Here is a 16,283-nt window from a genome sequence, read left to right as displayed (position 1 = left end):
GGGCTGCTCCCCCTCGAAGCCTGTGTGCCCTGAGCAGTGCCTGGACTCACTGTGCTGCATCGAGCACTTGTGGAATCATCACGCCCTTGCTGCTGGTTTCAAGTTGTTTCTCTTTTTGCAGGTGAATTAGACTAAGTGACTCCCAGAGCATCTTGGCTGTATGAACTCTGGAGCTGTCAAGGGACTGAGAGGCTTATGAAGAGGTTCTGTCAAGCAAAACAGTGCTTAGTGAAGACACCAAGGAGGAGGGAAAAGGAGAAAGGGAGGGAGAGAGAGCTGAACACTAACAAACCATGGTAGGTATTTGTTGTCTTTCTCAGGGCTGCATTAAAAGTGTGTTCTCTGCCAGTCTGGTGTGGGGCCTGATCAAACCAAGGAAGGGGATTTTCTGACCTTGCACTGTGTGCTTGGAGCAAAGCAAGTGAGGTTTGATGTATTGTCAGCCTCTTAAAACCAGAGAGTTGTCTTGTGAGCCTGCAGTACATGAATTATTAAATACGAACCAAGGGGATGCTCATAAGGTTTTCTAATAAAACTGGCATTAGCAGGCTGTAGCAAACAGCATCAGTGACCTTGAACTTGCAGACTGCACCACCAAATGCTGACATTCCCTGCCACCTCTGCTCACAACAGTGTTATTATTCATCCTGTGTGTGACTGAACCTGGCTCTGTGCACACCTTGTGACAGTGCAGAGGGAATGTGTTCAGATATACCTGGTGGGTGTTGGTGAGGTGAGGAGTCACCTCCCATCTGCAAACTGGGAGTGCTGAGCTGTGCAATCTGTAAAGGTGTGCAAGTGTGAAGTATTGTGATGGGAAGATTCTGCAAATGTGTTCATAGACTGGCAATAAACCTACTCAGTTCCTGAAAATACCTATGGAGAGCACTTGAAGTGTATTTATGTCCTTTTAGCCCCTCTAAGGTTATTACTGAGAGAATGGAAATGAGAATAAATGCAGTAAATTTTAAACAGTCACTAATGGCTGTATAGCTGGTTGCTGCTGCTGTTTATATTTGTATTAAAAAAAAGGCCCAAACCGAGACTTTGACCAGTTACAGAGCACAAAGGGAGGAAGGACCCTTGGCAAAGGAGAGTTGTCAATATATTGTATTTTAAATAGTGTCCCATTTTGCCATTCCTTTGTCCTAAATTGCAGTGAGGAATTGATATTGTTAGACCTTCATCATTAGAAAACACAACACGTGTCTTGTAATTTAGCAGTTACAAATTTGTTCCTGTTCTGCCATCTTTCCTGATGGGTATTTCATACAGTCAGAGATGGTGGGGGGAGTTGCTAAGTGCCTTTCCCTGCAGCTCCTGCTGCATCCATGTTGTGGATAACCACAAGAGGGACCTCCTGGAAGCGTTTTGCAGCCTTCCAAACACCAGCCCCTGATGGATGAATTGCTGCTACTGCCCAAATTATCCATCTGGGCAGGAGCACAAAAATGAGGAAGGGAACGGTGTCACACTGACCTTCAATGGAAGGGACCCAGTGAGTGAAATCAACCAGGAAAACATGGATGGTGCCTTAACAAGGATCCAGCTCAGAGGCCTCAGAGGGCCTTCAAAGGCCCTTTGTGTCCTTAGGAGTGTGTACAGCTGCAGACCCATGGAGCTGGGGTGGAAATGAACCTCATTAGGGTGTTTCCTGTCTTGTGCTTTGTGTGTAGGAGGAGCAGGGTTTTGGTTGGTGATTCCCAGTTCTGGGAGGCTTTCAGCAGTGACTGATATGTGTACAGAAACCAAGACTTACTGCTGCTCTTGCCAGAGGTCTGTGCTGTGATCCCAGCTGGTGTGGGGCACTGTTCAGATCAAAGGAGTCTCACCTGGATAGTGTATGGCAAACCAAAAGCCTCCTAGAATGGGTTACCCAACACTGCAGTTCACCTTCCTCAGCAGTATCACTCAGGACTCTGAGTTTCACTGCAGACTTCTTTAATTAGCACTCTCATCTCTTTGTATTCATTTGAAATTTTTTAAAAAAGAAATTATTTCAGTCTCCTCTTACCAGTTTATCCTCATCTTCATTCCTGGCTTTGTAAATCTCTGTGCAGTTGCTGAGCCTCTTGCAGCATCTGTATTGCTGTGACTTCATCTGCAGCAGCACAAACCGTGAGGGGTTGGCTCTTTGCCTCTTCCAAGGTGTGTTGCTCTTGGCCCTGCTGTGAACAGAGCAGAGGTGGCTGCGCTCAGCACTTCCAGAATATGCAACATTTTTGTGTGAAAAGTATCAATGCCTTTTACAAAATAGGAATCTCCTCTCTTTGCCTGCCCTCCTCTCCACATGCTTTGCCCCCTGTGCTCCCACCCTGGGAGGTTCATGTCCTGAATTCCCTGCCTTGCCATGAGGTTGCCTTTTGGGATCAGGGTCCTGCTCTGCCCTCTGCTCTGAGCTATCCAGCTGCTGAAGGTTGGCACAGCCCAACTAAGACTGCTGAAATTCAGGAAGACCTGAATTCCTGCAAGTATCCCAAGGCAGGGCAGCCCTTTTCTCTCAGTGCTGTTGGCCTCTGTATCTCCATGAGATGTAGGTCCTTCAGCAAGATCAGAGTCCAGGATATTTCTCACTGACTTTGAAAGGTTAATGTGAATAACCAAGCAAGTCAAAGGAGGAGGAAAGTCAGAGACACTTAATGAAACTGGGAATGGAACCAGGGGTTTTGAGTTCCCCTGTTTCAGCACTCTGTTACACTCAGCCATGCCCTCTTCTCCAAGAGAATCTTGGTGGGGGAGGGCAGAGAGAAGTGAGAAAAACAACAAAAATATGTTTTCCTGGTTTAATGCTGATTTTTTGTACTGCTGTTTGCTTCTTTCTTTTCAAAGTTCATTTAAGTAAAGAAATCACTTCTGCATGATTACAAGCAATGGTTATCCTGAAACACACCACTACCCCTGCCAGGGAGGATTCCCATTCAGGCAATGTCCTGCTGACAGTCCAGTAACTTTGCTCTCTTTCCCTCCCATTTCCCACCCCACAACAGAGATCGATCCGATCGTTTGCTAACGATGACCGCCACGTAATGGTGAAACACTCCACCATTTACCCATCTCCAGAGGAACTTGAAGCTGTGCAGAACATGGTATCGACAGTAGAGTGTGCCCTTAAGCATGTCTCCGACTGGATGGATGAAAAGAACAAGTCTACCAAGTGTGAGGGTGAGGTGGAAGCCAAGGAGGAGGCAGTGGAAGGCAGTGCCAAGTGAGTGAGGCCCCCCCTGTGTGTCCCTGTGCTGCTCTCAGTGCTTCCTCCCCTCCTGGGAAACAGTCAGAGTGTCACTTCTGCTGCATGGGAATGTTCATAGCAGGAAGGGGGTATATTGGGACTCTCTGAGGTGGGAGCATGCAGGGGGAGAGCAGGGATTGGCAGTAAGTCCAGGGTGGGCAGCAGTTGCTCTCTGTTTTTATTTTACTGTGATGTTGTGAAGTTCTATTTAGCAGACAAACTTCTCAGCAGTTTTAAGCAAATATATGTCCCTGTAACATGAGTGCAAATCCATAGCCACGTGCCTGGGGGCTTGTGCAGTTTCATACACAAAACTAGTTTTTATAATCTAATAATCCAACTTTCCTAAGCTCCATTACCTTCTCTTACTGGTGTGGTTGAACCTCAGTGAGCAGCTCATGGATTTTTTTTTAAAAAAAAAGCAATCCAAGCCTGCAGTAAATGCTTTGGAGACAATTGGATGAGACAAGAGCTGGTGCTGACCTGTCAGAGAAGCATTTCTTGCATTTTTCCTGTTTTTAAGCAGTCCTAGTCTACAAAATTGACTTTTGTTGCAGCACTCAAAACTAAAGTGTTTGCTTTGCAAGTGCTTTATTACAGCTCTTAAAGTTTGCTCTAAACTGCAGCTGGAGAGTAAAATCCCACTTTAATTATCCCGAATTGTTTTGTTTGCAGGGATCAAGGTGGTCGGACGTTGTGTGGTGTTATGAGGATTGGTTTGGTTGCAAAGGGCTTGCTGATAAAAGACGATATGGATCTGGAGCTGGTGCTCATGTGCAAAGAAAAACCCACAAAGACCTTGTTATGTATTGTTAAAGACAATCTCCCAGCTCAAATTCAGGTGAGTTCATCTGGGACACTCCTCCAACAGTGGCTGGTAGCACTGCAAGGGATATTTGGGGAAAGGCTGGAGTTTGTTCCAGGAAGAAAGACAAGTGATATAAAGGAATACAGTTTGAATCTAGGACAGCATCTGGGGCGTGTGACATGTTTAGTGTGGTGACACCAAGTACTTGCTCACAAAATGGGACACTTAACTACTGTTGTTGCCTCCTCCCTCTGTGCTGCCAGTCCCCGAGGGCACCTGCTCTTTGTGTGTGGAACTGACCCAGCAGATCTGGGCTCCCAGGCCCTGCCAGTGGAAGCTCTTCAGCCCCAGAGCCTCCCCTGCTCCAGTCTGTGACTCAGTCCCTGCTGTTCTCCCATCTCCTGCCTGACCTGCAGTTCCCCACTGAGGCTGCTTTGCTTGGGCTGTTGCCACATGAACCCCTCTCTGCTGAAGTGAGAAATGTCCCTTCAGGTGCTCACTCACTTTGGCTCCAGTCAGTCACAAGCTCATACTCATTTTATTTTTGGCTGTCTAATGCTGATGTTGGCATGCAGCACTTACAGCTTGTTAGGGATACCACCTCTGTGAGAGTTCTGGGGCTGAACAATCAGTGCAGCTTCCAGTCTGACACACACTGGTGCCAAGGAACTGCCCTCAAGTGTTCCACTGCCAGTGCCCCTCTCCAAATCACAACCCAACTCAATCTGCTTTTCTCCCTGTATTTTACCATTCTTGACAGCTGTTTGTTCTCCCCATTTGCTCACACAAAGGGCTTGTTTTAATGAGCTAATGTTGTACCTGCAGATGTGGCCCTATCCATAGGTGAAAATGCAAAGAATCTTTTAAGTAATAAAGAGTAAATTCTACTCATTTCAAAATGATAGGGATGTATCGAGTATTAAAGAATAAATTTTGTTTGTACTGAGGCATGAAATGAGGAGGGTTGAAAGTGAGAAGAAAAGTTAGTTTGAGCTTCAAAAAAAGTGAGATAAAACGGGAGTAGATGTAATTAAAAGATGTGAAGACTGAATAAATTCAAGGGACAGGCAGGTAAGATCCTGGTGGGACATATGGTGGGGATTACAGCAAAGATGAGGTAAGAGGACTCTGGCTCATGAAAGGCTACAAGTGTCGTGGGCATGAAGGACAGGGAGAGGTTCTGCAGAGGCACCAGGTGCCCGAGGGGAAGGAGGGTTAGGCCCATTAGTGGACAAAAGGAGCAAGTGCAGTACAGAGACAGCGCAGCTCCTGCTTTGCTGCTTTGAAGGCCCGTGGTGAGCAGATGCTGAGCCATTTTCCTCCCAACAACAAAGGAGCTGGAGGAGAGCAGATGCAGCAGGGGAAGGAGTCAGAGCAGACATCAGATCCATGTTGTAACCGTATGGTCTGTGAGCCAGACTGGCACGCAGAGGGGTGGCTGCAGGACCCTGGGCCATCTGTGGCTCTCGTTGTGCTTCTGCAGGTTCAGAGAGTCCCTCAGAGACCTGCAGAGATCACTGCAGGGAACTCGGGGACACTGCATGTTAATGGAGCTAATTGGATGGCAGTTGTAGTATTGGCTACAAAAGAAATGTTTTAAATTGTTTTTAATGAGAGAGGCAAGGCCTTATTTGTTATTGCAATGTTTGAAGGTTTCTCATTAGCTGAGGCACATACACAGATTCTGCAGGTTTTCAGCTGATTGGGAGATTCTTGAAATCTTTGTTGGTGACTTTCAGAAACTTACAGAAGAGAAGTATCTGGTGGAGGAGCATGTAAATGAGGCAGCTATTGTTATCCATAACACAAAGGAGCCCAAGCTCACTTTGAAGGTGATACTCACGTCCCCTCTCATCCGAGATGAAGCAGAGAAGAAGGAAGGAGGTACACAGAGCGTTTTAACTTGGGTTTAAAACTGTTGTAGTTAAATGTCCTGACTGTGCAGCACAGGGTTAATTGGGAAGTAGGCTTTTAATTGTGCATCATGTACTGACTAGACTGGCTATTGCCACCATAGGTTACATTACTTGTACCTTAAAAAGATGTCACTTAATCTTCATGTAAATGTTTTCATTTGCAAGCAATATTCCTACAGTGTTAACTTTGACATACAATTAGATCTTAGCTCTCCTTTCTTTAGACTTGCCATTTAATTCTTGAGCACCTGGCGCTGCACAGTCTTGTTTGCAAATTAAGTCAGTCAAGTGGGATTGGTTCATAGTTTCTTGAAAAACTCATACAAATGTTTCTCTTTTTATGTAAAAACCCTGTCCTGCAAAGCTCGCCAGTGTCGTCCTGGCCCTCCGTTTTTATTGGTTGATGATGTGTATGTTTCTGGCTTTAGGAATTTCCTCACTGGGATACAATTGAAGTCACGGTGCTGTGATGCAGCACTTTTGCTTCTGAATTGAACATTGTACCTCATGTCCTTAGAGCAAAATAGATGTAGAAAACTGTCACTTAGTCCTTTCCATTCCTTCCCCACGGCGTGATGTCCGACCCAGCTCCGTGCCCGTGTGACAGGAGTGTTGACTGGTAGAACCAGCGAGGGTGGAAACAAACCAGGAGCAGGAGAGACAAGCAAATGTAGCCATACTCTGTTGTATTTTTAAATCTTGTCAGTAATTTCTGCTTCCGCTTCCCAAACCTACCCCTAGAAACTTTGCCACTGGATGATGTCAGACCTTTGACCAACTGGCCACTCTCTGTCATGACAACTGAGGCAGCTGGGCCCGTGTGGGCTTAGGGAACTCCCTGTCGCTCTCTTCCCATTTCTAGACTTGCCACCAGTCCTTTGCTTCCTCCTCTCCCACCTGAAATGCCGACGGGCCGGGAAATGTTGGTCAGTTTCTCCTCACTCTGCGGGAGGCGATGGCAGGAGGGATCCCTTTCCAAATGACATGGAAACACTTTGGCAGCAGCTGAATGCAGAAAAATCTTACAGAACAGATGAATGGCAAAGATCCCCTAATGGCACTGGCTGTTTATTCTCAAATTAGTAACCATGCTCTTTACAAGGCCATTAAAAATAAACTGCATATTGCTTTAATTGTTCAGCTTCCCACAAGATGCTGAGATCAGCCCTGGAGCTGCTGCAGCTGATCCCTGTTCATGAGAGAGCACGAGCTGCAGAACAAATTCTGGTGGGGAAGGATTTGTGAGGTTCCCACAAGGGGATACAAGTTTGCACAAAGACTCCTGCCCGAGTATTTTCTTGCAAAAAGTGATACTGATGCGGCAGTGAAGTCCAGGGACTTCTGAACTCAGGCTGAGGAGGAATTGGAATTTTTTTGCTTTCTCATACTTAAAATGTAGGAGTTCTGTTTTGTTTTCAGTATATTAAAATATTTTTCAAAGTTCTCTACTATTTTTTTTAATCTCAAAATGCTTTTACCACCTCTCAGCAGATGAGGATGGGGAATAGGGTTGTGGATCTTGTTTCAAAGCCCCAGTTCCTTGACACTGATTCATCATAAGAGACATTTATATTCCTTTTCTAGCTGTGTGAAGCATTGTGGAGATGTCACTAAGTAATTTGAAAGGGGAGAATACTTTTTGTTCATAATACTTCCAACCATATTTAAGTGACTTTCACTTAGATTCAGACCAAAAAAGTTCATGTCTATTATCAAGGGAAACTAATTGGAGAAACTGGTGAAAACACCTTGATGTCCAAAGCAGTTTTTCAGTACCCCTGAACAACGCCAACCAAATGTAAATACACTTTTATGCAGTTTTAAGACCTTGTTAGTGTACTCCATGCATTCTTTGGAATGGAGGAGCTCAAAGCACTGCTCAGCTTGCCTTTCATCTCCCCTGTAATGTGGCCCCGGGCTCCGGGCGCGGAGCCTGCGGGGAACTGACCAAGGTTTCGGTCGGTGGGATTAGCACTAATCTGTCCTCTAACCAGCGGCAAGGTCGGGCCAGCGGCCCTCGGTCCCAGTGCTCCCATCTGTTCTGTAGGAATGCTGTGTGTGCCTTCATGCCCTGATGTCAGAATGTACTGAAAAACATTCCTGGATTTCTCTTCAGTCCCCACCTCTTTGGAGAAGTGTTCATGTTTAAGATGTGGTGTTTGTCCTATTTGTTTTTGCTGCTCGTTAGCAAAAATAAATAGTGGCCCAGTGTGTGTGTGCATTTTGGTGTTTCTCACAAACAGCTACCCATAAAGCTCTGCTTTCTCATGTTGACTTGAGAAGTCAAGCACCAAAAATTCCTGCATTTTGCATCAGCTTAAATTTTAAACCTCTTAAGAAACTGAATTTTTAGTCCTAGCATCAAATATAAATTGGGCTTTCCAAACCAGAACCTTGCAGCCTGTGAATCAGTTGTTGTTACTGAGCACACAGTGACAACAAAACGATGTCAGGGCAAACAATTGGTTTCCCAAGGTGGGGCTCCTGGACTGCCCTGCTGCCCCTGGCTGGGCACACGTGGGGCTCCCGTGGGGTACCTGTGAAGGGGCAATGAGCCCCAGACTGTGACCTTCCCTCTGGAGAAGACAAGGCCCCTTGTGTGGCTGCAAATGGAGTTGGCAGCTCCTGTGTGGAGAGAATGCATTCAGCAGTGGGGAGAGAGTTCCCAAGGGGCTGGTTCTGCGCTGAATAGTGGGAGCTAACGTCAGGCTTTATCATTTACTCTCTGTGAAACTCCTTGGATCATTGCCCTTGTTAAAACTGCAAGAGAAAGAGGAAAGCTTTGCAATCCCATTGGAAATTTTGATTGGGTCTCACTTTCCTGACTGGCAGAGCATGAACAAACATGCCATTCTCCCGAGGGGTCCGAAGGGAGCCCGCTGCAAGCCGCTCGCCCTCTCCACTGCCTGTTCTCCTCATCTTTCTGTTTAATAGAATCTTGCCCCCAGAAGGTGGCTGACTTCAACATCAGGGCACTGGGACTGAACTGGCAACTGGCAAAATCCTCCAAGATATTTGTAAATCAGACCTTGGGAAATAGCCTTAATCCTGTGCAAGAATGTATGATTCTAACGTGTTGAAACGAATCTTAGGAGGTTTTTGGTTCACCTGAATGCCACATGACACTCTGTTGTTAAGTTAAAGGAAAAATTGGTTTAGTTTGTCAGTGGCTGCAAAACCCTTTTAGCAAAGCCTCATACAACACTCAGAGTCCCAGTTCATTGCAAAAAATTAATGATTTTGCAGTCAGTCACCTTTGCCATTTCTAACGTTTTAAAATAAGATTCTGATCATTCATTGACAGTACTTGTTTGATACAATACTTGAGCTTTAAGCAGATGTTTATATTGTCCCAATGAAGTTTCCTCACACAAAAACACAGCTGGAAGTTCAGTAATCACATGCCACAAAACACCACTCCTGAAAAGAACAAAACTGCAAAGGAAATTAGAAGTAAACCTTGCATTCCAAAGTGACCTTTTGTGCTCAGAGAAATCAAGTGCTTTGAGACTTTGCAGCTTTCATTTGGAGAAGAGACAAGAGGAGTGATTAATCCCAATCCTGGAATGCTGTTGATGAGGGCAATAACGAGCAATGCAAATATCTGCTGCCAAGTTCACAGGGGTTAGAAAATAAGCTTATAGCACTTGAGCCAGCAGCTGTGGCTGCAGCACCACCTGTCAGACAAGATACTGGTTCTGTGCAGTTTTACACTGGTGGGGTTGTTTGGGCTCTGGGCTCCTTTATCCATCATAGCAGGAAGTGCTTTTCCCAGAGAAACCTTCCCAGGGAATGACATGGGAGGGGAGGCAGCTTTAACATTAAAGATGCAATTGCAAGTGCAGCCAATGCTGTTCAAGGTAACCCATGAAAATGTACTTGAAGATGTCACTCATAAATTGTACTACAAACTGATGGTACTTTTTTCTCCTAATTTGTCCTGGTTTTATAAATGTCTTGCTGGATTTTGCTTATCCAGCTGAGTCTTCAGTTTGGAATGGATTTTGTATTTCATTCACTTCTGCAAAGGTCTCTAAAGACCTGGAGAATTGACCATTATGGAAAATGAAAAGAGTATATTTCCAAATTATTGAAGTCAAGAGTAATTGTGTATTCACAGGGAAATAACATATTCAAGGTTTTAGCTGTCATGGGTTCATTTAGTTCTTCCAGTATGTTGTTCCCATGTCAGCTCAAACTAGTACCTTTGTAATCTGATTTCACAGGTATGCAAAATCTGTAATTTATACAGTTTCCAGAGAATCTGGATGTTAAGAACTCCTTAGGGATGAAATAAACAAATAAATAAATAGGGAAGAAAGGACTGATGCAGAGTGCCCCTTAACACAGAATCAGATGTGACTGCTAAAGGCAGTTTGTTGCAAGCTGACTGAAAAAAAAGAGAAGTGGGGGGGGAGAAAAAAAATCAAGGAAAAAAGTGTAAACCTCCACAGAAAATACCAGTGTCTTGTCTCTCAATTCATCTTTGAATTTCCTCTGTTGATTCAGTTGCTGTTGGGCAGATTCTTACAAGAGGGCACTTCCTGTCGAATACACTGATATGGAAGTTACCAAACTCACTCACTCTTTCATATGCTCTGGTTATATGAAAGACTAATCAAACTGCAGTATTGTGCTAGCATTTCCCATGGATTTCTTTCATTGAATTACACTGCCTAGTACTGTCCATGCAATAGTATTTCAAATGTATTCCATGATGTTCTTGGGAATTCTCAACAATTGCATGGATGTAACTTCACTTTCTATCTATTGCAATTTTTTTATGCCCCCTAAGAATGTCTTCCTCTTGTCCAAAGAAGCTTTGAAATTCTGTGCCACCTTTGTGGAATAAAAGTCACAAAGAAGGAAAAGAAGAAAAAAAAGCCAAATACATCCCAACAGAAAAGAAAAAAGGGAAAGTGCTATATAGCTATTTTCTGCCCTGAAATGTGTTCTACATTTTTAATAAGATCCCAGATTGTCTGTTGCAGTGGCCATCTTTATTATTACTATTATTTTACAAGGAGTGAATGCCTTTGCTTCTGTTGCACACGTGCACATTTACTACCTTTAATGGCTTGTTTAAATGAAATAACACAGTGCACTTAAAATTCTGGGAGTCTTATTATCTCATTGAGATGCTGCCGCTCTTTTTGTATTGTGACAGAAACCCCTTGGTCAAATTGTATCTGTCTCTTTTTATCCCATTTTTACCAGTAGATAATGTTGCGATGAAAGATCCTCCGGACTTATTGGACAGGCAGAAATGCCTGGAGGCCTTGGCGTCTCTGCGGCACGCCAAATGGTTTCAGGTTGGCTCTTTGTTCTTACCTTGTTGTTATTGTAGCCTTGCGAGGTTTAATTTGAGACACTTTTAATTGTAATGCCTCTGTAATTTCTGACTAGCCCCCACTAGAGCAAAGGTGTAGAATTCCAAACCCAGAGCTGTTCTGTGCGAGGCAAGCGTGGCAGGGAGACAGCCAGCTGGTGCAGAGTTGTCATGAGGCTACAAAAGCAGTCTTGACATTCCACTTCCTTTTTTATATGTCTCTCTATATTCAAGTCTTGTACTTTATTAAGTGTTTTCATTTTGCATGAAGCTGATTAAATATTAAGTAATAATAATTAAAAATATCTATCCCAGGACTCTGTGCATTTAAAAAGAAAAGCACAACTGAAGGGCAGGCTTTTGCAGGTGTATTGGAATCACTTTGTTTGTTTTAGGCCAGGGCAAACGGACTAAAATCATGTGTAATTGTCCTTCGTATTCTGCGGGATTTGTGCAACAGAGTCCCCACATGGGCACCACTGAAAGGCTGGGTAAGTACAGAAAGAGCTGAAGGCCACAGGGCAGGTCTCAGATCTGCTGAGAGTTACAGCAGTGTTTGGACTGGAGAAAGCAGCGTCTTGTACGAGACTCCTCCTGAAACCCCGTTCCCTTTGCTCCCCACTAACACCCTGTGCAGGGAGGGAAGGCAAGCATTCCTTCTGTCTGTCAGGTGTGCCCAAACCCTGCTGGGGGCCTCCAGCAGCCCTGAGCATTTGCAGCACCTTCCCACTCTTGCCTTCAGTGCCTCTTGCTTAGCTTTCCAAAACTGCCCTGCTCCCGTGGCAGTGCTGCTCCTGCCAGCGCTGCCACCCTTTCCCAGGGGCAGGTTTGCTCTCTGTGGGCCACTGGTGATGGTGTTTCTCTCTGAAAACCCTCTGAGTGACAGAGAACACTCACCTGACCTGGCTGTAGAGGCTCCTCCTTTCCAACTTCCTGGGCAGACAGTGGAGAGCAGGTGGTGTCCTCTGAGAGCAACTCGGAGCAGGGGACAAAGACATGTGCCATGAACGAGGATGTGGCCTCCTCTGGGATGGGCCTGTCTGTTAAACCTGGAGTGGGTTAAAAATAAAGTAACCTGATGTGAATGTTTTTCCCCTCTGCCCCTCCACATTTAACTGCAGTCACACTTACCCTTGTGTCCATACTAATCGTAATTTAATGTCTTCTAGCCACTCGAGCTTATATGTGAAAAATCTATAGGTACTTGTAATAGACCTCTGGGCGCTGGGGAAGCGTTGCGACGAGTGATGGAGTGCTTGGCGTCTGGAATTCTGCTTCCTGGTAAGGGCCACAGGAACTGCAGGAGCACAGGGGCTTCATCAGCCAGCTTAACGTTTAGCTCTTGCTGTAGGAGTAGATGAGAAATGCCTGCCTTGAACTCTGAACCTGCTATGGAGTGAAATTAATGGTTTCTTGTGTAAAATTAAAAGAAAAAAAGAGGTTGCATGGTGGTCACTGCGTGAATGAGTATTGCCACTGCAGGAGAAGTTAATGGGGAGTCTTAGGTGTGTTCATAAATTAACCCAATCTCATTAAGGGGGTGCAAATAAATAAATAGATCTGTCCAAATTATTTGGGTTTTATTTTTAAAACCTACTGCTTTCAGTTCATGTTATCACACACGTGCAGTGTTACCCTCATCATTCCTGTGGCCGCTGCTCCAAGGGATGGAAACCCTGGGGTCAGGTTGCTGTGCACGAGGTGTGACTCCTGCTGGACAAGGTGTGCTCCCCACTCTGCAGCAGCCAGTCCCAGCCCTCAGCACTCTGTCAGCCCCTGTTTCCAGACTGCATCTCCTTGCCCCCAGTAACCCCTGTTCTCTCTCCCCTCCAGGAGGGCCGGGTCTGCACGACCCCTGCGAGCGCGAGCCCACCGACGCTTTGTCTTACATGACAGTGCAGCAAAAAGAAGCCATTACACACAGTGCCCAGGTAGGACCCTCGTCCTGCAGCAGGGGGGTGCAGCTCATTAGCACTGTTTATCCTCTGCCACATTAATGTGTTTCGTGGCAGTTCTTTGGTGTGCTTCCCTGGAAAGGCTAAGCCACAGCTCAGGAGTGCAGGAGTTAAATGTGTGTGAAATCCCACCCTTGCACAGCAGTGGGATGTCTGTGCAGCACTCACAGCCCACCCCAGAGCCTGTGGCACAGAGCCCCGGGTGGGCTCCCTGGCAGTGTGCCCTGCACTCTGGCAGAGGAATTAACGAGTTTACATTTTAGACATTAGCAGTCTCCACAGCTGTAGAGGCTGTCTCCTCACAGAAGTGGGTTTGTGGCTGCAGACCCACCCAAAACCTTGAGAAGTGAGGTGAAGTCCTGCTGTGACTAACTCGTGTTCCTGTGTCCCCTTCCAGCACGCGCTCAGACTATCGGCCTTCGGGCAGATCTATAAGGTTCTGGAAATGGACCCCCTCCCATCCAATAAGTCATTTCAGAAATATTCCTGGTCAGTAACTGACAAAGAAGGTACGTATCGTTTGTTCCAAAAGTCACTAATTGGGCAGTGAACTTGGGGTTAATTTAGAATGTGTGACACTCCTGGGAATATGAAGTAGAGGCTTTTCTTTTATATGTGGGGTGAATTTAAAAGAAATATTTCATAGGAGAAAATCTGGAATTTCTGTTCTCAAGAAATACCAAGAGAGGAACAAAGGTACAGCTACAGTACAGCTGATGATTTTCTTTAAGTTAAAGGCCTCTGGCATCCAAAGAGCAGAATTAGTGTTTAATTCTTACGCTGGGAAGTAAAGACTGTAAACTTGTCAAAAAGTATGAGTGTCCACAATAGTAATTACTCAAGAATTCTTCCTAAAATACAATATACCTCTAATAAAAATAAATTTCCACTTGTATTTTTCTTAAACACATTACTGGTGGGGTTCTTGCCTTAGAGTAGCTGTGGAAAACAGCTCTGCAGGTTTGCAGGAGTTCCCTCCCCCCTGGTCTGGGCCTGGTGCAGGAGCACTAAACCAGTATTGGCTCTGGGCAGCAGTAAGAAAGCTGTGACTGATGGATGAGTTCCTGTCACTGTAAACAAGCAGGGAACAGTGTGGGACTAATCAGACTCCTGCTGGGGAATCTTGTTTTTCTAATGGCATATCTGTATTACGAGGAACTTTATACCCCAGGTACAGGCTCGTCTGCTCTGAAGAGACCGTTTGAAGACAGTGTTGGGGATGACAAGGATCCAAATAAGAAGATGAAGCGTAATCTGAGAAAAAGTAAGTGCAGCATTTCTCCATCCTCTTTACAAAGATCTATTGTACAGGGGGAGCTGGTTTAAAAGCTTCTCTGTGTTGGTGTGGTAGAGCATGTGAAAAAGTCTTTGGAACAAAAAAATGTTGTCTCTTATCACTCCCCATTTGGAATGTCAAACACATCTCTCTGCTGTGCATCTGAATTTCCCCTGACATGTTTTACTAACTGAATGATTTGCATTTTTAAATGGGATTACCCATCAAGTTACACTAGAATTGAAGTTGTCCAAGCAGCTGAGGGATTTTATCAATAATGTCCCTGTACTGTGGGTTCTTCAAAGTACTGCACCGACATTGCTGGGGGAAGACTGGGCTCTCTGCATTCCTCCCCTTCTTGAGCCAGGTCTCCCAAGACCTCCCAGATGAAAAATAAAATGTTTAGTGTACAAAGCATTAATGTGGCATACATGCACAGACTGGAAGTCTCTTGCCATTATTGCTGGGATCCAGTCCTTCTGGGGGCTGTTTTCATTGTGCTACTTGGGTGCCAGTTCTGGATCTGGTTCCCCACTACCTGTAAAACTTGTTACTCCTTTCACAGCAGCCAGGAAGAGAGCAGAGATAGCTGCAAAAGAGTTGTGTTAATAGAAAAACGTGGTAATTATGGTTGTTACCCCAAATTAGAAGGGATTATTAAAGACCTAACAGCATTATGGCTCTCCTCACCCTCTGAGAGGCCAAGGGGTGGTTTTGCTCCTTGATACAGACAGAAGGCACTGAAATGCAAACTGTTTCATTTTTCTGTTCATCTTGTTTTTTGTTCATTTTCCTTCCCCCTCCTTCCCCCACCCCTTCTACTATCTTGTACTAGTACTAGATAGTAAAGCAATAGATCTCATGAATGCTCTGATGAGGCTGAACCAAATCAGGCCAGGGCTTCAGTATAAGCTGCTGTCACAGTCTGGTCCAGTCCATGCCCCAGTCTTCACAATGTCTGTAGATGTTGATGGTACGACTTATGAAGCATCAGGACCTTCTAAGAAAACAGCCAAGCTCCATGTGGCAGTGAAGGTAAGGCAGCCTCAAGTCATCTGCTAACCCCAGGTCTTGGGACAGAGTATGAAATGTGGCTAGAACTACTAATATGCAACCCCAAAATTAAAAACATTGGATGAAGCTGAGCTGCTCCCTGTATGCTCTAAACAGAGCTGGGCATGGTTCAAAGAGCATCCCTGGGTTTGTGCTAGCAGGGGGCAGAACTTCCAGAGCTCTGCCGTCAGCTCACGTTGCAATGGACTGAATGTGGTGGTCACGTTCTGGATGGGGTGGGTTCAGTTGGGTTCTGTACCATTCCTTCCTCTGTTGGTTTGAAAACAGCATGTTGGTGGCTCCCTCTTTTTCCCTGTCCTTCTCTGTCCATTCCTGGCTTGTGAGCACTTGGAAAGATGGAGTCGTTTCCTGTCCTCAGTGCCTGAAGAGCACCTTTGTGTACTGGGATAAACAATGACTGTAAATGATTGGTCTCCAGTCAAATTTCCAGTGGGACACTGGTCTCATTTTGGGACTAGTCAACTGCTTTTGCTTCTTGTGGGTGCTCTGCATGACAGCAGTGACAGACTGGGACACCCAGTGTGAGCATCCCCAGATGTGGTGCCTGGGGACGTGGTTCAGTGGGGGCTTCGCAGGGCTGGGGTAACCAGTGGTTGGACTTGATGATCTCACAGATCTTTTCCAACCTAAATGATTCTGTGAAAGAACCTCCATTAATAGAACTGCACTTCTGATAGGAACAGGCCCATCTGTCAT

The 16,283-nt window shown here is 45.3% G+C and overlaps 1 protein-coding gene across 6 annotated transcripts in view; it reads left to right on the top strand.

The window, feature by feature from the left end:
• The window catches only part of STRBP (spermatid perinuclear RNA binding protein), a 49,800-nt gene that overhangs the window by 20,925 nt on the left and 12,592 nt on the right, over nt 1-16,283 (top strand). For 4 of the 6 annotated variants that reach the window (XM_071574328.1, XM_071574329.1, XM_071574325.1 and 1 more), the window contains exons 2-12: nt 122-296; nt 2,988-3,205; nt 3,905-4,070; nt 5,777-5,921; nt 11,171-11,265; nt 11,678-11,773; nt 12,452-12,563; nt 13,116-13,213; nt 13,635-13,746; nt 14,409-14,501; nt 15,349-15,548. In XM_071574328.1, the coding sequence (XP_071430429.1) occupies nt 294-296; nt 2,988-3,205; nt 3,905-4,070; nt 5,777-5,921; nt 11,171-11,265; nt 11,678-11,773; nt 12,452-12,563; nt 13,116-13,213; nt 13,635-13,746; nt 14,409-14,501; nt 15,349-15,548 (1,338 nt within the window). In that variant the 5' untranslated portion in view covers nt 122-293. The remainder of the gene's footprint in view (nt 1-121; nt 297-2,987; nt 3,206-3,904; nt 4,071-5,776; nt 5,922-11,170; nt 11,266-11,677; nt 11,774-12,451; nt 12,564-13,115; nt 13,214-13,634; nt 13,747-14,408; nt 14,502-15,348; nt 15,549-16,283) is intronic. The other 2 variants (XM_071574327.1, XM_071574330.1) reach the window with 2 other exon arrangements.

The sequence above is a fragment of the Pithys albifrons genome, chromosome 20, assembly GCF_047495875.1.
Source record: "Pithys albifrons albifrons isolate INPA30051 chromosome 20, PitAlb_v1, whole genome shotgun sequence".
Lineage (NCBI taxonomy): Eukaryota > Metazoa > Chordata > Aves > Passeriformes > Thamnophilidae > Pithys > Pithys albifrons.
This window is presented reverse-complemented; position numbering and strand designations above follow the sequence as displayed.